General features: G+C 49.6%; 2 protein-coding genes across 2 annotated transcripts; one reads left to right on the top strand and one right to left on the bottom strand.

The window, feature by feature from the left end:
- Window positions 1-391: 391 nt before the first annotated feature.
- ISCU (iron-sulfur cluster assembly enzyme) lies at window positions 392-5,197 on the bottom strand. The gene is made up of 5 exons (XM_053280411.1): window positions 5,041-5,197; window positions 2,743-2,856; window positions 2,109-2,219; window positions 1,733-1,811; window positions 392-1,304 (listed from the first exon to the last, which is right to left on the bottom strand). Exons 1-5 carry the CDS (start codon window positions 5,143-5,145, stop codon window positions 1,207-1,209), a joined length of 507 nt encoding a protein of 168 aa, XP_053136386.1. The 5' UTR covers window positions 5,146-5,197; the 3' UTR covers window positions 392-1,206.
- A 107-nt stretch (window positions 5,198-5,304) lies between these two features.
- SART3 (spliceosome associated factor 3, U4/U6 recycling protein) lies at window positions 5,305-24,681 on the top strand. Its single transcript, XM_053280394.1, has 19 exons — window positions 5,305-5,823; window positions 7,744-7,870; window positions 8,905-9,009; window positions 9,629-9,813; window positions 10,363-10,468; window positions 11,108-11,232; window positions 11,618-11,773; window positions 12,246-12,384; window positions 13,224-13,331; window positions 14,231-14,308; window positions 15,838-15,896; window positions 16,029-16,138; window positions 16,792-16,904; window positions 17,709-17,785; window positions 17,931-18,099; window positions 19,769-20,235; window positions 21,199-21,351; window positions 22,246-22,436; window positions 23,591-24,681. Exons 1-19 carry the CDS (start codon window positions 5,644-5,646, stop codon window positions 23,769-23,771), a joined length of 2,829 nt encoding a protein of 942 aa, XP_053136369.1. The 5' UTR covers window positions 5,305-5,643; the 3' UTR covers window positions 23,772-24,681.
- Window positions 24,682-25,227: the final 546 nt, after the last annotated feature.

Raw genomic sequence — 25,227 nt, 5'->3', positions numbered from 1 at the left:
GTCTGTTACTTCTAACCTCATCCTGGTTGGGCTGGATTAAAGTGAGTTATGCTGCAGCTGCTGAAGATGTGAAGTAAAAGACTTCAAAGTATGGATAAATAGAAGCAGAAGTATCTGCGTACAGGTAACCCTGTTTACAGAAGATTTGTGCTGAATATAGAGATAACTTGCTAATCTTCAGCCCAACTCAACCAAAGCAAGAAGAGCAAAATAGTTAGCTGAATGTGTTGGTGCCTCAAGCACATCTCTGAATAGTGCATAACCCTAGAATTTGAACCGCACAGTCCCGTTCTCCCATTGCCTGTCACATGCCTGAGAAAACCAAGGACTACAGCATTTGGGCAGAAAGATAAGTAACTCCTTTGTTGTAGGGGGGAAAAAAAGCCACATGGAGTGTTTCAGTAATTATTTATAGAGCATCTGCTGTACATAAATCTGTAATGTGTACCATAAACATTTACACAGAAGCAAGAACACACTTTCCTTAAAACCCAAACATGAAAATAAGGCTACCTGCACCTGCTACTTTGCGTAAGCTCCTTCTCTGCGGCTAGGCAAGGAGAAAGGTGCTTGTGGTAGCCAGAACACAGTCCTGGGCTTGCCCCCAGCCAGAGAGACAAGTCAACCGGTCTGGGTGACTGCTTATCTGGGAACTGTGTGTAGTGTAGGCCCACAGCACACTCCCCTGCAGGGAGGGAGACACGAAAGTGCTGCAGATCCACAAGTGCTCTCATGTGCCAAGAGATATTCTCTCAAGTGGTAGCGGGGCTTCTGCTTGCATCCTAAAAAGGCAACGCTGACACCCAGGGGGGGGTGACAGTTTCCCTCCAAAGCAGTTGCTTAGTTACTAAGAGCCCTCCCCCAGCAGACGGAACCATTCTATTCCAACACCGAAGGCCTGAGATGATTCATTGCTGAGGTCGACAGAGAAATTCTCACACTGAACTAAGGATTGGCATTTTCTCTTCGGAAGTGCAGAAGAGGAAGAACAGAGGGCAGCTAGTGCTAAAGGACAAGGTGGTGACATTCGTGGGGGAGGGGGGGTCGGAGCCTGCCCTGGCACTGTTAGATATACGGCCCGAGGTTGTGCGTATGACAGGCGCGTGCTTCCAAGATGCACTAAAGTGATGCCTGGCCTCCAACTGCAACGTACAATTGGAACAAAAGAGGGAGGAGAGGGCAGGCTTGGACACAAAGGACCTTCTTCTATGCCGTGGATGCGTTCTTGCCCAACTCGCTGCTCTGTGGCCCCTGTTTCAGCTTATAATCTGCCAAGGCGGCCTTGATGGCGTCTTCTGCCAACACTGGGGAGGGAAGTACAATGTTAGAGGGGAAGAGAGAGAGGAGTGACGTTCACACATACACCGAGGGACTTCCGAGTTCAGCCTCTTTGCCACTAAACTAGCTCTCATGAAATATCCGTGCCCAGGGCAGAGGGTCCTGAAGCAGGAAGAGGAAAGCACTCTTTAAAGATAATGCAAAGACAGATCATCTCAATCTTTGGAGGACCTACTAGGTGTACGGAAGTCATTTTCCCAGAGAAAAGAGTTAAAAATCTGCAGCAGCCAGATGTGGCATCTTGCAGGGAGAGGGAGTGGGTAGAAGGACTTTAATGAGACCCTGCCCCCGTTCGTCAATGCGCTCTGCCTTTAGGAGCCTTGCAAAACATTCCTTTTCTCAACAATGAGACCCCTAACTAGATGAACAATGACCGTCTATAAGAGGGACTTACTGGAGCAGTGCAGTTTGACTGGAGGAAGGGAGAGCTCTTTAGCAATGTCCGTGTTCTTGATCTTCAAGGCTTCATCAACCTGAAATGCACAAATAGGACAATTCAGCACTCAGTCCTCTATCTGCCACCTCTCTTCAGTCTTGCTCCAAGGATTCTGTTTTGTGGCACCAGGAATCCACTGAATGTGTTAACTGCCCCAAGCAATTACTATACTGGAGAAATACAGTAATAAAAGCAAATCCCTGACATTTGTATTACCTTCTTAGGACAAGGTTTGCACCCCATCCTGCTTAGATTGAAAAGTTTTTCAAATGACCTAAGGGGTGGGAAGGAAATCAAAACAAAAGACCAAGGTCTATCAAGGGGAAGGCCTTACCGTCTTTCCCTTCACCCACTCAGTAGCCAAGGAACTTGAAGCAATTGCCGAACCACAGCCAAATGTCTTAAACCTGGCATCGGTGATTTTTCCTTCTTCATCCACTTCCACCTGAGGATAACCAAGCAGTCACATTTGAGCAACAGGTGATGGTGGTTATTTCGATTTCTATACCGCCCTTCCAAAAATGGCTCAGGGCGTTTTACAATAAGAAATAACAAATAAATAAGATGGCTCCCTGTCCCCAAAGGGCTCACAATCTAAAAAGAAACATCAGATAGACCCCAGCAACAGTCACTGGAGGTCCTGTGTTGGAGTTGGATAGAGCCAGTTACTCTCCTCCTGCTAAATAAAGAGAATCACCACATTATAAGGTGTCTCTTTGTCAAGTTAGCAGGGGTTCACCTTGCTTGTAATTAGAAAGAACAAAAGGACAAATGGTACTTTGCTTGCATGTCCATAATGCAAGACCGCTCAACTTGGGCCCTCCTGCAGATATTGGCTAACAACTCCCATAATTCCTGGCTATTGGCCACTGTGGCTGGGGATTATGGGAACTGTAGTCCAAAAATGGTGGGCGGGGAGGGGGAGTTGAGCAGGCCTGCCATAATACCTTAAACTCACACTAACTTACTTGGAGCTTCATGACGTCTCCACAAGCTGGGGCTCCCACAAGGCCGGTCCCAACATTTTTTGCGCTTTTGTCCAAGGAGCCGACATTTCTTGGGTTCTCATAGTGATCTACAACCTGGAAGGGAAAGTTCAAAAGGCAAAGGTCAGGTAGGTCTACACCTCTCAGGCAAAGGCCAAGAAAAAAAATCCTTGATACATAAGGAGGAGAAACATCAGTAGTACTCTGGGAAACTGCTGAAGTCCATCCAAAGACAAACAAGATGAGGTGGCAACATCCCTCATGCTCTTCTTGTGAACATCTCACAGGCATCTGGCTAGAATCCAAGTGGATGGTCTCCTCATGTTTTCACTGGTGTACAGAACTTGAAAACGCTCTATGGCTGCCACCTACTGGATGCATCTCTTGACTGAAGCCAATCCGATGCCACTCAGCTCAGCATCTCCCAAACCCCGCAAGCATCTCCCAACTCGGCATCTCCCAAACCATTCCTTCTCATTCAACAAGCCTTCCACAGACTGAAGGGAGCAGTTCTTCTAAAGCCAAACCCAACCTCCCCACTACCCCAGCCCGTTTCCTTCGCTTACTGACTATATGGTCAACCCACAACGGACTACATGCTACTTTGAGGTCAGCTGGGATCCCCGGCAACACAGTCGTCAGCTCGCTCCGGTTTTTGGAGTTTTGTGTGTGGGTTGTTTCAGCTTCTCTCACTATTTTTCTGTCCTCTCCACTGCAGCCCACGTGCAGACATCCCACTTGGTTAGCCTAGGGGCCAACTCTCTCATGTACAAAGACAGTGGCATGACCTTCTACATAAGAGCCACACTGATATTGAAGGTCGGGGCATTACCACATCAAGTTACTTCCAAGAGTGCATGGTGAGAGGTGCAAAAAGGCCCAATGGTCCTAGGGTTGCCAACATTTCATTGCCTGAATAAGAGACACGAGGGAGGACGGAGTATGCAGGGGTATCCAGGAGCCCACGTAGCAGTGAAAGTGTTCACCACTTTCAAATTAAACTAGTTACAATTTGGATTGCTTTTCCTCCGCTTACTGATGTAACCATGGTTAGCAGAACTGGGTGCAATATAATTTTGTCTTCCAGAAATATAATTTCTTTGAATCTTGTATAATGATCATAATAAAGGAACCTATATATAAATACCGATCATGATCATCATCTTTACTTTACTATTAGTGACCCCTGCTAAATGAGCAAAGAGACAGCTTTTTAAAGTGGCGATTCTCTTTACTGAGCAGGGGGAGATCAACTGGCCCTATCCAACCCCAGCACAGCATCTCTCCAGTGGCTGTTGCTGGGGGTCTATCTTATGTTTCTTTTTTAGAGTGGGCACCTTTTGGGGACAGAGGACCATCTTATTTATTTACAAGTAAACTACTTTGGTAACCTTTGTGGGAAAGCAGCATATAAATATCCTGTGTTGTGTGTGGGCAATAACTGGTATGATCTGGGCCATGGGTTCTCCCCATTAGCTAAAAATAAGGAACAAATGGCACCCTGTAAGTGACAGGGCACTCTTATGCCAGGGCCTCCACAGTCCCTGGGGCCCACCAAATCCTCTTTAGTCTGTCCCAGGGGATATGGTCGCCCAGCCTAGCACAACAGTGCTTAATTTGCAGGGGGGCCACAAAACCCTTTCGGTCCAGGATCCAAAATTACCCCTGTACAGGCAATTTAGAGCTGAAATAAGGGAGACCCCTGCTAATAAGGGGCTGTTGGTAACCCTAAATGGTCCAGACCCAAGAGGAGAGCTGGTCTTGAGGCTGCAACCATGACTTGCCCCCTTAGCTAAGCAGGGTCTGCCCTGATTGCATTTGAATGGGAGACTAGAAGTGTGAACACTGTAAGAGATGGGGGGGGGAATGAAGCTGCTCTAGGAAGAGCATCTAGGTTCCAAGTTCCCTCCCTGGCAGCATCTCCAAGATAGGGCGGAGAGAGACTCCTGCCTGCAACCCTGGAGAAGCCGCTGCCAGTCTGCAAAGACAATACTGAGCTGGATGGAGCAAGGCCTGACTCAGTATATGGCAGCTGCGTGTGTTGCAGACCCGCCCCCCTCCAAGGCACTATTTACCTGGCCAGGGGGGCACCCGCTCCAACCCAGCGGCCCCCTCTCCTGCCATCCTTTCTGCTTCCTTTCCCGACCACCCCCCCGAGACCCCCCCCAGCCAGCCTTCCCCCCACCCTCCAGGCCTGCCACACCCCCCCACCTGGAGGCCCCGCCCCACGGCCAGACCACTCCGGCAAGCTTCCCACTATTCCAGCGAGGCCTCCCCCACCTTCTTGTGGTACCCCACCGCGAGGTTAGCCTGCTCTAGGCCCAGCCCAGGTCTCAGGAGGGCGGCAGCCACAGTCCTCGCTCCGCTTGCCCGAAGCGCCGCCATCTTGTCTGTTTTGGAAGGACAGCGCCGCAGGCGATAAATAAAAGGGCCTGGGAGACGTCACACTGGCGCGCCCCGTGAGGGGACGACGCCCCGCCTGCCCCACGTGACTGCCCTTTAGCTCCGCCCCCCGCCCGCATTTCTTCTGTTTGGGCTCTTCCTCGGCGTGGGAAGGAATTAACCGTTTGTTGGCCGGAGAAGGGGGAAGAAAATTAGCCCCCCACTCTGCACTTTTACTGCCGGGCTGCCCGAACTCCTGCCTGTTTGAAATTGAGCCCTCCTCCTACCGCCCAACCCGATTCCCAGCCGAGAATCCTCCTTGTGAGATTCAAAACAGACCTATCCTTGTTCGGCGAGGGAGGGGTCGCAGCCGCGCCCGTCCCTGAGCTGAGCTGAGCTTTGGGTGCAGGGCAGGCAGTTGGCAGGGCAGCCCAAGAGCTCGACGGCCGACTGAGAGGGCGCCCGAGGGCGGGGCCAGCGACGGCGGAGGCGCTGCTCAAGATGGCGGCGGGTGGCGCGGCTGAGGCGTCGGCCGCGGAGGAGCTGCGGGAAGCCGCGGGCTCGGAAGATGAAAGGGAAGAGGGTGGAGGCGATGAAGAGGAGGAGTCCGAAGAATCCTCCGGGGACGGCGAGGATGAGGAGAAAGAGAACGAGGCGGAGATCCAGCGCCTGGAGGAGCAGGTGAGGGGCGCAGGGGGCGGGGCCCTGGGCAGGGGAGCCACCCCCCTCCGCCATCCTGACGAAGGTGGGGCCCACCTGAAAGATACAGATACAGGCCTGCTCAGCTTCGGTCCTCCTACTGTGTTTGGACTACAACTCCCATAATCCATAGCCACAGTGGCCCAGGCCAAGCATTATGGGAGTTGTAGGCCAACATCTGCAGGAGGACTAAAGTTGAACAGCCCTGCGCTAGAAACATTAGACCAGGCTTGCTTCGTTTACCCCACCCCCAGCTGTCCTTGGACTACAACTCCCATAATCCCTGGCCACCAGGGATTATGAGAGGCCAGTATCTGCAGGAGGGGCCGGAGTTGAGCAGCCCTGCCTTAGAGTGACCTGGGAGAGGAGTGTGCCCCCATCCCTGATGTGTCTCTGTCTGAGTCCCTGTTTGGAGCTGATCTCCTGGACTTCTTGAGTAGGGAGGAGGCAGCAGAGGGATGCTTGTAACATTTGTGTAGAAGCCCAGGGATATTGTGCAGAAGGGATTCATGCAACAGCATAGTGATATGGTCATGCTATTCTCTGATTATTTATTTATTTATTTATTTATTATTGACACTTTGGCGCATGCCCACGGAGATAAGCATAACTGAGCCATGGGTTTGGGCTAGTTCCAGATTACCAGTCTAAGCAGCTGGGTTGAGTCTTTATTTATCATATCGATTGATTGACTGATTAAGTGCTGACAAGTTGGTGTGGGCTTTTAGCAAACACATAGATCAGGCCCAGTGTTTCCTCTAACTGGGATTCCCAGAGGTTGTTGACTACAACTCCTAGAATCCCCAAGCAAAAGCCACTGCAGCTGCGGATTCTGGGAGCTGTAGTCAACAACCTCTGGGAATCCCTGTTAGAGGGAACACTGATCAGGTCTGCTCAACTTGGGCCCTTCTGCAGATGTTGGCTTACAACTCCCAGAATCCCTGGCTGTTGGACACTGTGGTTGAGAATTATGGGAATTGTAGTCCAAAAACAGCTGGAGGGCCAAAGTTGAGCAGCCCTGACATTGATAGATTCTCTCCAGGATGATCTGTCTTCAGCTTGGCCTTTAAGGTCTCCCAGTGGTGCGTTCATTGCTGTCGTAATCGAGTCCCTCCACCTTGATACTGGTCATCCTCTTTTTTGCATTCCTTCAACCGTTCCCACCATTATGGACTTCTCAAGGGAGTTGGATTTTTGCATAATGTATCCAAAGTATATCTATATACCTCTAGGAGGTGTACAGAATTAAAACACAACAAATGTAAAACAGAGTAAAAACAGTTAAAATTTCACAAAACAATAAAAGCAAAAACAATCTCATAAGATAAAAGCAAATTAAACAATGTAAAATTAATTTTGGTTAAAAGCCTGAGAAAACAGGTGTGTCTTGAGGGTCTTCCTAAAAGCAAACAGAGATGGAGATGCTCTTGTTTTGACAAGGAGCATATTCCAAAGTCCCGGGACAGCCACAGAGAAGGCCTGGTCCTGAGTTGCCACCGAATGAGCTGGTGGCAACCATAACCAAGTGATCTTAATAGGCAACATGGTTGATGACAAAGAAAGTTACCTTAAGTACCCTGGACCCAAGCCATTGAGGGCTTTATATTTGTATTTTGATCGGAAACATATCAGCAGCCAGTGAAGTTCATTTAAAATCAGTGTTACAGATGTAAGCCTTGGCAAGGTGGTTAATCTGTCTTAGACAAGTTCACTGTGCCTTTCAGAAACAGCAGTGACTTACTTGCAACCCAAGAGAGTTGATGTGGTTGTGGGGAGCCCTTTAAAATTGTGACTGCCCCTGAGAAAAAACTGTTGCTTTCTGATTGTGTGACCCAGCACTAGCTGTGCAGCCAGTGAAATAATGCAAAGAAACCATCATTGTATTCTGTCGTCATCTTTTAGCTGTCCATCAATGCTTTCGACTATAACTGTCACTTGGACCTGATCAAGTTGTTGCGCCAGGAAGGCGAGTTGGTCAAACTGCGAAGAGCCCGTCAAAAGATGAGTGAACTCTTTCCTCTCACGGAAGGTAGGAGGCATCTTTAACAGCTAACAGTTCAACTTTCCATAATTCTTCATGAAAATCTTTGATTTCCCACTAACTATAGTGGAAGTGTGTTGTTCGGCATTTCAGTGGGATGCTGGAGGTGTGGGATTCCTTGGCCCTTATAAGCTTTTGAATCTTGTGATATTTACCTGTGATGATTTAAGGTCTCTGTATCGCTCTTGCATTTAGGAAACATTTTAAAAACTGCTGCTTGCGATCTATTGACCAGGCAGTGCTCTGGTCCTTCTCTGTCTCTGTAATAGCAAGCATTAAAAACTGTAGAAATAAAATACAGCATAAATATCTAATTAAGGAAAGAGGCGCTTTTTAAAGTGGTAATTCTCTTTATTGAGCAGGGGGAGAGCAATTGACTGGGGTCTATCTTATGTTTTTCAGATTGTGAGCCCTTTGGGGACAGGGAGCCATTTTATTTATTTATTCATATCTGTGTAAACCGCTTTGGGAACTCTTGATGAAAAGCAGTATATAAATATTTGTTGTATTCGTATCTAGTTGTTTTACATAACCACCCATTTGTGTGTGGTTATGATGCCTAATTGGTGGAAAAACTCAAGTGGAAGGTTGGTCAGTTCTTATACATATAAGAACATCAGGCTAATTATCATAGTCACATGTACATCACCATATTATTATGGATAGTAATATAAATATTAATGATTTAAAGTGTTCTTTCAGGCAAGGTCATTCCTATGGCAAATCTTATAGCTTTTCATTTTGCAAAACCTCTCAGATCTGCTATAGAAGAATACTTTTGAAAGTTAGAAGGGATAGTGTGTGTGCCTTTGTTTAGTCCCCCGAGTATGAAGAAAGCAGTGCCTTAAATTTGTTCAGGCAGTCTGGCACCATGGGAGCGAAACCATGAGCAGTCACCTCCTGCTTTCCAAGGTTCTGGAAACATTTTGTGGACTAACCTTGTCTCAGAAAGGGTTTAGCTTATCCAAATTAGATCTCTGTGGTACTAGAATGGTTGGATGCACCTGTGTTTTTCCCCCCAGAGATCTGGTTAGACTGGCTGAAGGATGAGATTCGGATGGCTTCGGAAAACTCGGAGCGGGAGAAGGTCTACGACCTCTTTGAGAGAGCAGTTAAAGACTACATCTGTAAGCTGTTTTGTTAAAAAATAATAATTAAAAGCAACTCTGCTTGCAAAATAAAGTGGTATCGTTTTGCATTAAATGGCTTTGGTCAGGAGCCATGCTGGAGCAGTCTCCAGGGAAAGAATATGTAAAATGAAGAGAGCATAGCTCTAAGTCAGTGGTTCCCAACCAGGCTTTCTCCAGATGTTGCTGAACTACAACTCCCAGCACCCCCAGCTACAATTTATAGGGGATGCTGGGAGTTGTAGTTCAGCAACGTCCGGAGGAGCCCTGGTTGGGAGCCACTGCTCTAGGTAGTTCTCCTGTCCAGTTCATTTCCTAGAAAGTGACTCTGTCCATCTATGCTGGAAGAAATGCTCTTGACCTCTGTCTCCCCCCCCCCATCACTATTTAGACCTTGAAGAGCGCAGACCCACTTGCATTTTCCTGAGCCGTGTGTTGCCCTATGCTTGGGCAGTGAAATCTGGCAAGCTGATCTTCTGAAAGGAATTGTGGATTGGGAAGCTGGCCTATGTTCTATTCCAACCCCTCTTCTAGAACAGAGTTGGCCATTTTTGGACAGCCGGTATAGAAATCAAATAGATAAATAAAATAAATAGGCAGCATCTCTGGCTTTTCTTAGGTCCAGAAATATGGCTTGAGTACGCACAGTACTCGATCGGTGGCATCGGCCAAGAAGGTGGCATAGAGAAAGTTCGGTCCATATTTGAGAGGGCGCTCACCGCCGTTGGTCTTCATGTGACGAAAGGAGCCGCCATTTGGGAGGCCTATCGGGAGTTTGAGAATGCCATCTTGGAAACGGTGCAGGTAAAGGCCCCAGGTGTCTTTCCTGCCCTGAGTTTGGGGAGGGCCGACCATTTTTAGGAAGGGGTAGTGTTTTTGTTGCGGTGGGCTGGCTAGAGTGCTGGCCCTGGGATTGTGGAAGCCCAACTTTGGATTCTCTACAAACCTCTAGTGTTTCTGAAGGGTGCCTGCCGCAGTTGCTAATCCTCTCCTGCTGGGTCTAGTGAGGATTCGAAGAGGGACAGGACCATGTCACGAGGGCGGAGTTACATTCTTTCCCCTCGCCCCACTTCAATTAGACAAAGATACGATGGCATAATTCACTGTCATAAGACCCGTCAGTAATACTTGTTGCTGATCCAAGGCTTCGTTATTTTTTTGTGACGTGCATTCTTATTTCTGATAAGGTTTGGATGGATTTCTCTCTCTCTCTCTCTCTCTCCAACGTGCAAGGAGATTCTGGCAGGCTTCTCTGGCCCTCTGTTCTCTGGACGCTGCTTCTGGTGAGGGCTTTGAGGCTTCTGCAATACGACCGCTTGCCTGATGCCTGCGGCTTTATCTCTCTCCCCGCAGCCGGCCGCTGGCAACGTTCCATCCCCCGAGCAACAGCAGACCATCTGTGCACAGCTTGAAAAAATCCACGTGCTCTTCAGGCGCCAGCTGGGGATCCCGCTGCTGGGTAGGGACCTGTGAGCCGGGTAGGGATGTGGGGAGGGGCCTGCGGTACTGCGGGGTGCATCTTCCTAGAAGGGGCATGGCAGGTGTTTGTCAAGACCAGGGTTTCTCAACCTGTGGGTCCCCAGATGTAATTGGACTTCAACTCCCATAATTCCCAACCAAAGGCCACTGGGGCTGGGGATTATGGGAGTTGAAGTCCAGTAATATCTGGGGACCCACACGTTGAGAAACCCTGGTCAAGACCATTATGGTGGCAGTGCTGTAAGTGTCTGTCCGCTGAATTCTGAGGAGCTGCGAGGATCCTCTTGGCAAGGCCACGGAAAAGGCAGGCTCTGAGTACAGTCGGGAGCAGTTCTCATGCAGAGATCATTTTATTGATCTCTCTGCCATGGAGGTTTTCTCTCTGAGGATACTTTGCTTACTGGCTTCTTAGGGAATTGGAGGAGGGAAGATTGAGAAACAGATCTTCTCCTCCATTACTGTGCCAGACATTGTAAAAACACCAATCATCTTGTGGCTGGGTGTACTTGTTTAGTTGCTTTTTAACTTGCCTTTTTCTGCTCAAAAAGAACAGCCTCAAAATAAGCAGAGCCCAATTCCGATCCTGCTGCCTAAAATTCTCGTGTCTGGAATTTTTTAGATATGGGGGCTGCTTATGCAGAATATGAAGAGTGGTCTGAGGAAGCGATCCCGGAAGCGGTGAGCAAAAGCTACCGGAAGGCTCTGCAGCAGATGGAGAAATGCAAACCCTACGAGGAAGCCCTGGTACGGAGCTTGCTTGCCTGTGGATGTTCTGGCTCTCAGCAAATACAGATGTCCATGGCAGTAAAATTACTGAAATGTAAACGATGGTTAGCAAAGGAATTTGGGTGTATTTAGTAACTTAATTACAGCTTAGATGGATTGTGCAATCTCAATATCCCTTGCTCTCTTTTTTTAAAAAATCTTTGTTTAAATAGGCAGTACTCCAACATGGTGAAGGTTTGGTTGTATATTGGATGGGCCCAAGAGCCATGTTGTAAGCCGGTTTGAACTAACAGATGAAGTCGGCTACAGCTTTTGTTTTGTCCTTGAGTTGCACTTTCCCAGCTTTGTACAGTCTCCTTTGTGAAACGGTCTCTTTTTCTCTCTCCCACTGTTCCAATTGTAGCTGGTAGCTGAGACGCCAAAGCTGGCTGAATATCAAGCCTACATTGACTTTGAAACGAAGGCCGGGGACCCAGCCCGCATCCAGCTGATCTACGAGCGGGCCGTGGCCGAGAACTGCCTTGTGCCGGACCTCTGGGCTCGTTACACACAGTATCTGGTAAGGAGTCCAGAGTTGGACTCTGCCTTCTAGCCTGGAGGCCTCCTGGGGATGCCCTTTCCTTCCAGTCTAACGAGTACAGCCAGTAGCCAGTTTAAAAAACAAAACAAAAAACAAACCTGTGTGTATTTCCCCCCCGTGTGTGTTCTCGTTCTCTTCTCTTTCTCTCTCTCTCTCTCTCAATCTTGTTCAGCTCTTTCTTTGGCTTCTGCGATGTTAGCTGGTGTTGCCTGCTTTTGAGCATATTTTCTCCATAAGGACTAGAAACTTGTTTTTAACTGTATTTATTTAAAAGGCTGCCCTCCATTGCAAATATTTCCAGCTTACAATAAAAGCAAAGGCTTATTAGAGATTTTCTGAAAGCAGAGGTTGTACCCAGTACTACATTGTGTGTAGGTTGTGTTCCCGTGGAATTGCGGTGCACGCATAACAGCCCTGTTCCAGTCGCCGAACTGTGCGTTTTGTCTCCTAGGATAGGCAGCTGAAAGTGAAAGACCTGGTGCTTTCCGTGCACGAGCGAGCAGTCAGGAATTGTCCTTGGACTGTCAAACTGTGGAACCAGTACCTTCTGGCCATGGAGCGGCATCAAGTGGAGCATCCGCAGATTTCCGGTATGGTGCGATCGGAACAAATCATCTGCTTCGTGGGGACCAGAGCTTTCTTTCAGCACCTTTGTACAACTAGCGACTGCTTGCTAAGCACCTTGATCTCTTTTGTGTTAGCTCTGGGGCTTAATTTTTGCCGTTTAAAAAACAATGTAAAGCACATTTTTAAAAAGAGGCTTTTAAATGTTTTATTTGCTGCTTATATGGTGCAGCGGAGAAATGGTTTTGACTAGCAAGCCAGAGGTTGCCGGTTCGAATCCCCGCTGGTATGTTTCCCAGGTTATGGGAAACACCTATATCAGGAAGCAGCGATATAGGAGGTTGCTGAAAGGCATCATCTCATACTGAGCTGGAGATGGCAATGGTCAACCCCTCCTGTATTCTACCAAAGACAACCACGTGGCTCTGTGGGCGCCAGGAGTCGACACCGACTCGACAGCACACTTTACCTTTACCTGCTGCTTATATCTGGTAGTTTGTGTTTTAGTTTTTTTATTCTCGGTTTTTAGCTTTTTATTAACTTTTAATTTGAAACTTTTAAAAAATTGTAACTTTTAAATGTGGTTTTAGCCTGATTTTTTAAAAACTCGTTTAACTTTATTAATCTTTTACTTTACATTGTGTCTGTGTTGTTGATGTTGTGAGATTCCCCGAGCAGTTGTGTCCTGGAGGGGCGGGGTATAAATACTTTAAATAAAAATTGTCAATTGGCTGTCAGTACTGAGTGCTGCAATCAGGGAGGGAAGGGCTCTGAAGAACTTCCAGCCAGGAATTGGGAGATGAGAGCCGTTTGGGAAGATCCAGGAGGCCATATTGATGCTTCTTCCTTTCCTTCACCCTGCTAGAAAACTTTGAAAAGGCTTTGAATGCCGGCTTCATTCAGGCCACCGACTACGTGGAAATCTGGCAGGCGTATCTGGATTACCTGCGGAGAAGGGTGGATTTTACTCAAGGTAGGGGTGTGTATATGTGTGTGTGTGTGTGTGTGGGAATAGTATTTATATTTATTTATTTGATTGATTGATTTGTATGCCGCCCTTCCAAAATGGCTCAGGGCGGTTTACAATTAAAACACACCACTAAAACAGTAAAGAGCTAAAACAAATTAAAAAACCCAATATAACAATTAACAATTTAAAAACATTTTAAAACAACAGTTAAACAATTATAGTGAGTAAAAACCCCAAAATCGGGTTTTGAATTTTAAAATAAACCACAAATTAAAACCCCCACAATTTAGGAAGCTGAGAAAGCTTGGGTGAAAAGAGGCATCTCGCCTCTGAGGCGGGAGGTGGCCTATAGCCACTATAGATGTAGTGATGGCTGCCAGCTTGGATGGTTTTAAAAGGGGCATAGACAAATGCATGGAGGATGGGTCTATCAGTGGCTACTAGTCTGCGGGCTATCGGCCACCTCCAGCCTCGGAGGCCAGATGACTCTGAATACCAGTTGCAGGGGAGCAGTGGCAAAAGAGAAGGCATGCCTTCCCGTCTTGCCTGTGGGCTTTGCAGAGGCATCTGGTGGGGCACTGTGTGAAATGGGATGCTGGGCTGGATCCAGCAGGGCTATTCTTACGAGGCTTAGCATCTGCTCTTCTGGCCCTCCTTGGCCTTCACCATGCAGCTTTTGTGTTGATGGTTGTGGAGAGTTGCTTCTCTTCCCAGCCCTACTGCAAAGCCCCCCAACGACTGTAGAAGAGGCCGAGGCTCAGAATCTCTATAGCTCTGCGGCCAGTGGTGTGGTTCCAACAGTGTGGCTGTTGCGTCTGTCGATCTGTCGTCGGTACAGCAGATAACTCCCCTGTGAACTGGTCTCTTCTTTTTGCCCTTTTCTTTCTCCTGGTGTTTCCCAGATTCCAGTAAAGAGCTGGAAGAACTGAGGTCTGCATTTACCCATGCTGTAGAATACTTAAAACAGGAAGTCGAGGAGCGTAAGTTGCAAGTTTTCCAGAATGTGCTTTTTTGGGTTGTGGGTGTGCAGTATCGTAATCTGATGGAATTTTAAACCTTTTGCTGTATCTGGATTTTCTGTCATCTTAAGCCAGAATTCTCTCATTCATGTATATATACATACACACATACATACATATAAAAATAAATAAATCTTGGACTGCTTCCAGTTAATAGAAACAGCCAAGCTTCCTTCCTAATCTTGGGTTCTTCAAAACCGTGCTGCCGGACCATTCCCCAAAGAATCAGCATTTGGTTTCCAGCAGCAGGCAGGTGGATGCTGGGATGGTGTGGCCGCCCTTCCTCTCTTGTCTTCCCCTGCATCTGATATTTCAAGCTACACTGCTTCGGGCCATGGAGGCTCTGCCACTCTTGTGGCGCTGTTGCTGCCGTCCTTTGGGCGACATGTGCCCTGTGGAAAGTCTTGCTGCAAAGGTTCTGTCCCCGGCCGGCCCCTGGAAGATCAGCTGGCAGCAAGTGGGAAGGGAAGGCAGTTGTCTGCTATGAGGAGATCGTTCTTCAGTAGCCCCTGATTGGTGCCTAGCTACCCTGAGTTAGCATCCTGTTCTGGAACCACCAAGGGCAACATCTTAGAACATAGGGAGCTGCCTTCTACTGTGTCAGACCCTTGGTCTGTCTAACTCAGTATTGTCTGCACTAACCAGCAGCGGTTCTCCAAGGTTTCAGGCAGGAATCTCTCTCAGTCCTATCTGGAGATGAGGAGAGCTGGTCTGGTGGGAGCAAGCATGACTTCTCTCCTTAGCTAAGCAGGGTCTGCCCTGGTTGCAGATGAATGGGAGACTAGAAGTGTGAGCACTGTCAGAGATTCCCCTCAGGGGATGGAGCCGCTCTGGGAAGAGCATCTAGGTTCCAAGTTCCCTCTCTGGCAGCATCTCCAAGAAAGGGTTGAGAGAGATTCCTGCCTCCAATCTTGGAGAAGCCACTGCCAGTCTGTGAAGACCAGGGATTCTCAACGTTGGGTCCCCAGATGTTGTTGGGCTTCAGCTTCCATAATCCCCAACCAAAGGCCACTGGGATTATGGGATACCCCCACCTGGGTATCTAAGAGAACATCTTCATTATGAGCCCCACCACCCATTGAGGTCGTCCGGAGAGGTCCGTCTCCAGTTGCCGCCAGCTTGGCTGGTGGCCACACGGGGATGGGCCTTCTCGGTTTCTGCCCCGAGACTGTGGCATGTGCTCCCTACTGAGATATGATCCTCCCCATCTCTGGCAATTTTTAGAAAGCATTTGAAAACCCACCTCTTCACCCAAGCTTTTCCAGTTCTTGAAAAATGTCAATGTTTTAACTTGTGGGTGATTTTTAGACTGTTAAATTGTTTTCAATTTTTGTATATATTTTAACTTGTTTTAAGCTACTGTTAACCGCCCAGAGACGAAAGTTTGGGGCAGTGTACAAATGTGATAGATAAATAAGCAAATACATAAACATCTGGGGACCCAACGTTGAGAATCCATGCTATAGACCCATCTCTTCTTTTGCCGGCAGGATTCAGCGAGAGCGGGGATCCTTCCTGCAGCATCATGCAGACCTGGGCGAGGATCGAGGTGACGTGGCTTGCTCTGTGGCTGGATGTTTGTTCTCTCTGGGGCGGGAGAGGAGGCAGGGGCCCTGTGCCTGCTTCAGGGGGGGTTTCCAATGCGGCTGTGGCATCTGAACATGGGATGGGTTCTCCTTAGGCTCGCCTGTGTCACAACATGCAGAAGGCGCGGGAGCTGTGGGACCACATCATGACCAAAGGGAACGCCAAGTTTGCCAACATGTGGCTGGAGTACTACAACCTGGAGCGGTAAGAAGATTGGCAGCCATGAATGTATAAACACTCGGGCCAAGGGGTCTCCAAACTCGGAGCCCATAGACTGCTGTCCCCAAAGGGTTGAAAAGCGGTATATACATATTTGTCGTATTTGTCGTCGTCATCCAGTTACATCCTGTCCTGTTAGATAATTTCAGACGGCACTTTTGTTGGTCCCCGATTTTCGAGGGGTTCGGTGTTCTAGGACTCGCGAAAGGGCTTTTTCGGTGGCTGCCCCACTTCTCACGGACCGGCACCGGGCCACGGACCAGTGGTTGAGAAACACTGCTCCAGCTCATGGTTTGTTTTGAAGCATCTTACGAAAGACGCTGTGGAGTGCCCATACTGCGAGGGCAGTTCCAAGGCGGCACAGCTTCCGGAGAGTTGAAAGGAGAGCTGTCTCCCTGCTGTGTTCACTCCAGTTTTTTTTCTTCCGGGCGGCAGTATCAAGGCAGTGTGCGCATACCTGCATTCAGAGTGGGACCTTCCTGATTCAGCCTGAGCGGGATCTAAAATGAACTGAGCGGCCATCCGAAAACTTGTGAGCGCGGGCCTGTGCGCACGCCTTAGAGGGAACACTGCCTCCCCGCTGGTTTGCTTGCTGTGTGTTCCGTTTGTGACTCCTCTCCCCTCTTCTCGGATTACAGGGCGCACGGCGACACCCAGCACTGTCGAAAGGCCTTGCACCGGGCGGTGCAGTGCACGAGTGACTACCCGGAGCACGTTTGTGAGGTGCTGCTTACGCTGGAGAGAATCGAAGGCAAGCGGCCTGGACTCCCCTTCTGGGTTGGGGGGGGCGGTGTTGAGGGTGGCGATCAGTTGTGAGGTCACTCATCTCTGTCATATTGCGCTAGTGGTGGGGAAAGCCCCGATTGGCTAAGCTGGAGTGGCGGGGGGGCCCAGGCAAGAGCACTGGGGGCTGTGGGCCCAGGGGACCTTCTGGGTCTGGCTAGATCTTTTTCAGGATGTCATGGTTGCTTCTTGAAGCCACCTAATGGCGCAGTGGGGAAATGACTTGACTAGCAAGCCAGAGGTTGCCGGTTCGAATCCCTGCTGGTATGTTTCCCAGACTATGGGGAACACCTCTATCGGGCAGCAGTGATACAGGAAGAGCTGGTCTTGTGGTAGCAAGCATGACTGGTTCCCTTAGCTAAGCAGGGTACACCCTGGTTGCATATGAAAGGGAGACTAGAAGTGTGAGCACTGTAAGATATTCCCCTCAGGGGATGGAGCTGCTCTGGGAAGAGCATCTAGGCTCCAAGTTCCCTCCCTGGCAGCATCTCCAGATAGGGCTGAGAGAGGTTCCTGCCTGTAACCTTGGAGAAGTTGCTGCCAGTCTGGGAAGACAATACTGTGAACTAGATAGACCAATGGTCTGACTCAGTATAGGGCAGCTTCTTAGGTCAGCCTTCCAGGCTCTGTCGTTCTGTATTTGGGGCTCTTGCACACGCAGGCGCAAGGTTTGTTGTGACTCCCTCTTTGCCGTGACTGTGTAGCCCTGCAGCTGCACTTCTGCGGAATTGGCAAAGGGGCTCCCTGATATACTCTCTGCCCTCTCTCTCAGGCACTCTAGAAGACTGGGACGCAGCTGTTCAGAAAACGGAAAACCGGCTTGCCCGCGTCAACGAGCAAAGAGTGAAGGTCAGGATTATTTGGGCTCTGGATTGACCTTTGAACCCGGGGCTCCTCCATTGCCTGGCTCCATGCCTCAGCACCGGCTCTGTAAGTTCCTGCAGTACACGCTTGGCTTGTTCGCAAACGCCCCGCTCGCCATGTTGCTTTTCAGGCTGCCGAGAAGGAAGCTGCCCTGGCCAAGCAAGAGGAGGAGAGGACGGAGCAGCGGAAGCAGTCCCGGGCCGAGAAGAGGGCGGCCAAGAAGGCCAAGAAACCCAAAGCCGGAGACAAGCGCAAAGCGGACGACGACGACGACGACGAATGGGGGCAGGAGGAGGAAGGTATTGCTGACCCCACCAGAGCGACCTCTTGGGCAGAGCGGCTGGGTTCTTAAGAACATTGTTTTCATTCATTCTTTAAAAGATTTTAATTGCCAGCTGCCCAGAGGCACAAGTTTTGGGCAGTATAGAAATACATTAGATAAATAAAAATAAACATAAGAATAGCACTGCTGGATCACATCCAAGGCCCATGTGGTCCAGCATCCCGTTTTACACAGTGGCCCACCAGATGCCTCTGGGAAGCCCACAAGCAAGAGGCAAAGGCACGCCCTCTCTCCTGCTCTTGCTCGCCTGCAACTGGGATTGGGAGGCATCTTGCCTCCGAGGCTGGAAGTGGCCTATAAACCAGACTAGTAGCCATTGACAGACCTTTCCTCCATGCATTTGTCTAAGCCCCTTTGAAAGCCATCCAGGCTAGCGGCCATCACCTCATCCCATGGCAGAGAATTCCGCAGATTAATTATGCGCTGTGTGGACAAAGTACTTCCTGTTGCTGGTCCTACATTTCCTGGTCATCCGTTTCATGGGAGGATCCCTGGCTCTAGTGTAGTGAGAGCGGGAGAGAATCTTTTCTCTGTCCGCTCTCTCCACTCCATGCTTAATTTTATACACTTCGATCCTGTCTCCCCTTAGTCGCCTCTTTTCCAAAGTAAAGAGCCCCAGATGCTGTAGCCTTGCCTTAAAAGGAAGGTGCTCCCGGCCCCTGACCATCTGGGATGCCCTCTTCTGCACCTTTCCCAGGCCTCCCTATGATATGGTGATCAGAACTGTACGCAGTCGTCACCCCACCCAGTGTTTGGAGGTCGCTGCTCTGTGGCTTGAGCTGAGTTGAAGGCCCGGCCCGTTGAACTGGGCAGAAGGTTCCAGGTTCCCTCCCTGGCAGCATCTCCAAGATAGAGCTGAGAGAGATTCCTGCCTGCAACCTTGAAGAAGCCGCTGCCAGTCTGTGAAGACAATACTCAGCTGGATGGACCTATGGTCTGACTCCATATACGGCAGCTTCCTATGGTCCGTTGACTACACAGACTGGCAGCGGCTTCTCCAAGGGTGCAAGCAGGAGTCTCTCTCAGCCCAATCTTGGTTATGCCAGGGAAGGAACTTGGAACATGATGCAAGCCATCATGGAGGTGCTCTTCCCAGAGCAGCCCCATATCTTACCGTGCTCACACATGTATACTCCCATTCAAATGCAAACCAGGGTGGACCCTACTTAGCAAAGGAGACAATTCTTGCTTGCTGCCACCAGACCAGCTCCCCTGTGTCTTGCCTGTGAGAATCTCTGTCCAGTGCACGCCTGTGTCTTGAGAAGGGAAGGGAAGAGAGCTGGTCTGGTGGTAGCAAGCATGACTTGTCCCCTTAGCTAAGCAGGGTCCATCCTGGTTGCATATGAATGGGAGACTAGAAGTGTGAGCACTGGAAGATATTCCCCTTAGGGGATGGAGCTGCTCTGGGAAGAGCAGAAGGTTCCAAGTTCCCTCCCTGGCAGCATCTCCGAGGTAGGGCCGAGAGAGATTCCTGCCTGCAACCTTGGAGAAGCTGCTGCCAGTCTGGGAAGACAATCCTGAGCTAGATGGACCAATGGTCTGACTCGGTATATGGCAGCTTCCTAGGTTCCTAACAGGTGCCCATCTTGAAACTGTCTCAATTGCTTCCTCCTCCTCCTGAACAGTTGAGCAGCCCAGCAAGAGGCACAAGGGCAGCGGTGGGGGCGACGCGGGGACCGAAGAGGAGGTTGAAGACATGGAGACAGAGATGGGACTCTTTGGCCGGAACGTGCGCCCCAAAGCGGAGCCGAAGCCCAAGGAGGAGTCCGCCGCGCCGGGCGCCAAGTGGAAGGAGGCCCCCAAGGTCCTGCACGACCGCGAGAAGGAGAACGTCACGGTCTTTGTCAGCAACCTCTCCTACAGTATGGCGGAGCCCGAGGCGAAGTTGGAAAGCCTCTTTGGCAGCTGCGGGGAGGTGGCTGAGGTGCGGCCCATTTACAGCAACCGAGGGACATTCCGGGGCTACTGCTATGTGGAATTCAAGGACGAGAAGTCCGCCCTGCAGGCCCTCGGCATGGACCGCAGGGACTTCGAAGGGAGGCCCATGTTCGTCTCTCCTTGCGTCGACAAGAACAAGAACCCGGATTTTAAGGTAGATCTCTCCTCCTCCCCGCTTTCCGCACAAGTAACGGCATGGCTAGCCAGGCGTTGCGTCAGGACGTAGATGTCAGTTTCAGGGCGAGGATACTTTGCTCCATTCAAGTTGGGGGGCCATGATTCAGCTGGGAGATGCCTGTCTGTGTCAGCCGGAGCTCCTGTCCTCTCCCAGGGGCTTGGAGTGTTTGAAATAAGATGTATCCGTCCCTTTGGCAGCTTTTGTTCAAAGGAGAAACTGATCCGAGTTATACGCCCTGAGCCATTTTTGGAAGGGCGGTATAGAAATCGAATAAAAAATAAATGAAATTAAAATTTTTTTAAAATATGCAGGGGAAGGGAGAAGAGGAAAGCCAGCAGGTTTAGGAGAGGAGAGCTTGGTCTGGTGGTAGCAAGCCTGACTTGTCCTCTTAGCTAAGCAGGGTCTGCCCTGGTTGCATCTGAATGGGAGACTTGATGTGTGAGCATTGCAAGATATTCCCCCTCAGGGGATGGAGCCGCTCTGGGAAGAGCAGAAGGCCCCAAGTTCCCTCCCTGGCAGCATCTCCAAGATAGGGCTGAGAGAGATTCCTGCCTGCAACCTTGGAGAAGCCGCTGCCCGTCTGTGAAGACAATACTGAGCTAGATAGACCAAGGGCCTGACTCAGTATATGGCAGTTTCCTATGTTTCCTAAACAATCTGGAATAAGCTTCTGGACAGTGACGTGCCTGCTGTATATACAAACTAGATGCCTAGTTCTATCTGCACAGTCTGCGTGTGGAGCCAGTAACATCTGTGTGTCAACGCAGCAACTGAAGTAATGTATTCATTCCGCACGTGCAGTGCCGAATGTATCGGATTATCTCTAGCCGCGGCGCTCCCCGCCCCACCCAAAGCGTGCCCACCCTTGAACGAATGCTGGCTTGTTCCGTTGTTTGGGTTAATGGGCACCAGACTTGCGTCCTTTTCTCGTTCCTGCAGATGTTCAAGTACAGCACTGCCCTGGAGAAGCATAAACTCTTCATCTCCGGCTTGCCTTTCTCCTGTACCAAGGAGGAGCTGGAGGAGGTCTGCAAGGCCCACGGAACTGTGAAGGATATCCGGCTGGTCACGAACAGAGCCGGTAAACCCAAGGTATACTCACAGCCAGGGATTCTTGCTTTCTGGGGTTTCATGTCGTAGTCCAGGCAATGAATATGAATACGATGAATACTTCTTAATATGAATACTACGAATATGTATAGACGAATATGTATAGAATATGTATAGACAAAAGTTCCCAAAGCGGTTTATATAGAGTGGCTCCCTGTCCCCAAAGGGCTCGTAGTCTCGAAAAGAAACATAAGAAAGACACCAGCAACAGCCACTGGAGGGATGCTGTGCTGGGGATAGAGAGGGCCAGTTGCTCGCCCCCTGCTAAATAAAGGGAATTGCCACTTTTAAAAAGTGCCTCTTTGCTTCGTTAGAAAGAAGGGGGTCAAGAGGAGCCAATATTGGTTCCCTCCCATAGCTTTTATCAGTTTGGGGTCTGAGAGATGGGGGCTTCTGCTAGGCATGGGGCAATATCAGTGGCTACTAGTCTGGTGGCTACAGGCCACTTCCAGTCTCAAAGGCAAGATGCCTCTCAATCCCAGTTGCAGGGGAGCAACAGCAGGAGAGAGGGGATGCCCTCACCTCTTGCCTGTGGGCTTCCCAGCGGCATCAGGATGCTGGACTAGATGGACCTCCTTGGGCCTGATCCAGCTGGGCTGTTCTTATTAAGTTTGATTGGATTCTTTCTGACACAGTGGTGAAGTTTTCTGTGGCCAAGAAAAGGTACTGTGATTACTGATCACAGTAATCATCTGTGATCTGATTACTGATCACAACGTAGGTACTGTGGTTACTGATTTGGTTCTTTTAGTTCCTGATAAAGAGCGATATTTGCTTTTAAAAACGTACTCTCCCCTGTGGCTTCCTTATGCTCAGTGACCCCTATAAACGGACCCCTGTTAAATGTACGCCCCATCCTCCCCCCCCACCCCCCAGGGCCTGGCCTATGTGGAGTTTGAGAACGAAACGCAGGCCTCCCAAGCAGTGCTGAAGATGGATGGCCTCACTATCCAAGACCATATCATTAAGGTGGCGATTAGCAACCCGCCTGCCCGGAAATTCCCGGAGAAACCGGAGGCTGCAGGGAGAACCTCTCAATCCATGGTCCCTCGGCAGATCTATGGAGCGTGAGTACTTTGAGCGGCCGGGTTGGTGTCAGGAGAGGCAGGAAGTGCAGTGTGGCTTGATACTCTATAAAAGTACAGACCAGTAGCAACAGGAGGTATGGAGCTGGTGGGGAAAACACTCCCCTTCTAGACCTCTGGGACTGTGCAGAGCTACTTGAAAGTAGGTGAGCCGGAGAGGAGACTGACCAGGTCTTCTAGTTGGGGTTTACGAATATGGTGGAAATTTTATATACTGCTTTTCAACAAAGGTTGAGGTGACGAGAAGGCTTGCTTTCATGGTTTTTACGATTCCAGTTTTAAGGCCCTCATTTTCCACCCACCTGTCCCTCATCCATTTCTCCTCCTGTTTATACTTTTCTCCCACCCGCAGAAAGCCCCTACAAACATAAAATCATAAAACAATAGCATGAAGGTAGCCACAAGATCCAGTAAAAAGTCATCAGTGGCAGCTTTCCTCCTAAAGGCTTGGAGAGGGGGAGCTTGCCTGGGATCTTGCCTGGGGGCAACAACTGAGAAGGCCCTGCCCCGCGTGCTTGACAACCGGGCCTCAGTAGATGTCGGCATGCGGGGCAGAGCTCTCCCAGCTGATCTAGTCAGGTGGGGAGGTTCTGCTGAGAGCAGACAGTCCCTAAGGTGCCTCTGGGGCCCAAGCTGTTTCGGGTCCCAAGGTCATAACCAGCACCTTGAATTGTACCTGGAAACAGACTGGCAGCCAGTGCAGTGGCTTCAGTCGCAGCGTGGTATAATGGTTAGAGTGCTGGACTAGGACTAGTGGGAGTTCAAATCCCCGTCCAGCCACGAGACTTGCTGGGTGACTCTGGGCCAGTCACTTCTCTCTCAGCCTCACCGACTTCACAGGGTTGTTGTGAGGAGAAACTCAAGTATGTGGTACACCGTTCTGGGCTCCTTGGAGGAAGAGCGGGATATAAAATGTAAAAATTAATTAATTAATTAACTAAACAAACCCACCTACACAGAGCAAACTGTGCAGAGTATGGATAATAATAATAATAATCCACCTGGGGCTTAGAATTCTGCTTTGTCTTGGTGCCGAATGTGCAGGTTTGATCGCCGAACCCTTTTTATTAACGTGTGTGAATCACAGAGCACACAAGCCTCTGAACATGCCCTCTTCTTTGTGATCTCTCTAAAAGCCGGGGCAAAGGGAGGACCCAGCTGGCCTTGGTTCCCCGTGCGTTGCAGCGCCAGAACCACCCTGCGGCCAAGGCGGAGAACGGAATGGCCCAGAGCCCGTTGGCGACGCCCGCCCTCCCCGCAGAGGAGCCCAAGAAGATGTCCAACGCGGACTTTGCCAGGCTGCTCTTGAACAAGTGAGCGAGCCGGGGTGACCGATGGGGCGGGGAGGGGGGGGCGGATGCCAGTGTGACCCGGTGTGTGTCCTTAGAAGCCCCGGTGTGTCCTGGCACACCAGCAAGACGACTGGCCGGTCATCACCACACACCGGTTCTCTTCTGTACTTGCTTTTTCTCTGAGCGCCAAGATGTGGCTGGGTCAGGGAGGGGAAATCTGGCAAGATGGCTTTAAGTCCGTAAACACTCCCTCATATTGAGGGGTCCCGTGGAGAGAGAGAGAGAGAGTTCACTTTCGGGGCTGGGTACAATATGAAGCTTTTCTGGAGGTTTCGTTTCTGCAGTGGAGCAAGAAGTTTAATGTGAATGCTTTCTGCTCGGATCTGTACAGTTCCACCGCAGTCCGTTTTGGGTCGGTGGCAGCTTCTCCACACGATACACTTTCTACACGAACCAACACAAGACACACTCGCAGATAGATGTAAACACCCCCACACCCTCTGAAGTTGGGGCTGCACCCGTCTCCTCCTCTTGTATGAAGTTTATTATATTAGATGGCAACTTCACCATAATGGCCTATTTTAGTACTGGGGTGCAGGGGTAGGCATTTCTATTGAGCCTGTATTGGCTACTTGCTCAAGTTGGTCTGTTTTTGTTTTTAAATAAATATATATATATATTTGTGTAATCTGTAAATGACATGCCAGAACACTTATTTTTAGGCTCTGTTTGTTTGACACGATCTTCAAAGAATTGGCCTGTGAAAGCTTGATTGCTGTGGACCATTTGGGTGTCTTTTGTTTGCCAAACATCTGTGTTGTTTATATCTTGGCCAGTTTGATTTTTTCCACTCCCGTTTTGACTTGTTCAGGTTTTTGTTTTGTACAAGTGCAAGTTTGTCCCTCCCTGGGTTCATTAAAGTACTCTTCTCGGAAGCTGTCGCTTTTACTGAATGCTGTTGGGAGGAGAGAGGCATCTGGATCTGTGCTTCTGGCAGCAGAGAGGAGAGATTGCTTAAAGTATTTTAAGAACATCTAATTGCATTCAATAGGACTATCCCCAAGCAGTCTGCAGTGATCAGTGTGGTGGATCTGGAGGAGGAAAAAACCCAAACCAAATTGGAGAAACTTCTTAAACGTACTTAAGGGAACTGGAAGGTTGGAATTTAGAACATAGAAAGCTGCCATATACTGAGTCAGACCCTTGGTCCATCTAGCTCAGTATTGTCTTCACAGACTGGCAGCGGCTTCTCCAAGATTCTCTCTCAGCCCTATCTTAGAGATGCTGCCAGGGAGGGAACTTGGAACCTTCTGCTCTTCCCAGAGCGGCTCCATCCCGAGGGGAATCTCTTCCAGTGCTCACACTTCTAGTCTCCCATTCATATGCAACCAGGATGGACCCTGCTTAGCTAAGGGGACATGCTTCATTTGATAGAAGCTGGGCTGACGTATTTAATTTTCTTTTTCTTCTTGGAGTAGAAA

Source organism: Hemicordylus capensis, chromosome 15, assembly GCF_027244095.1.
Source record: "Hemicordylus capensis ecotype Gifberg chromosome 15, rHemCap1.1.pri, whole genome shotgun sequence".
Taxonomy (NCBI): domain Eukaryota; kingdom Metazoa; phylum Chordata; class Lepidosauria; order Squamata; family Cordylidae; genus Hemicordylus; species Hemicordylus capensis.
The sequence above is the reverse complement of the archived record's forward strand: the minus strand, read 5'-3'. Positions and strand labels throughout refer to the sequence as shown.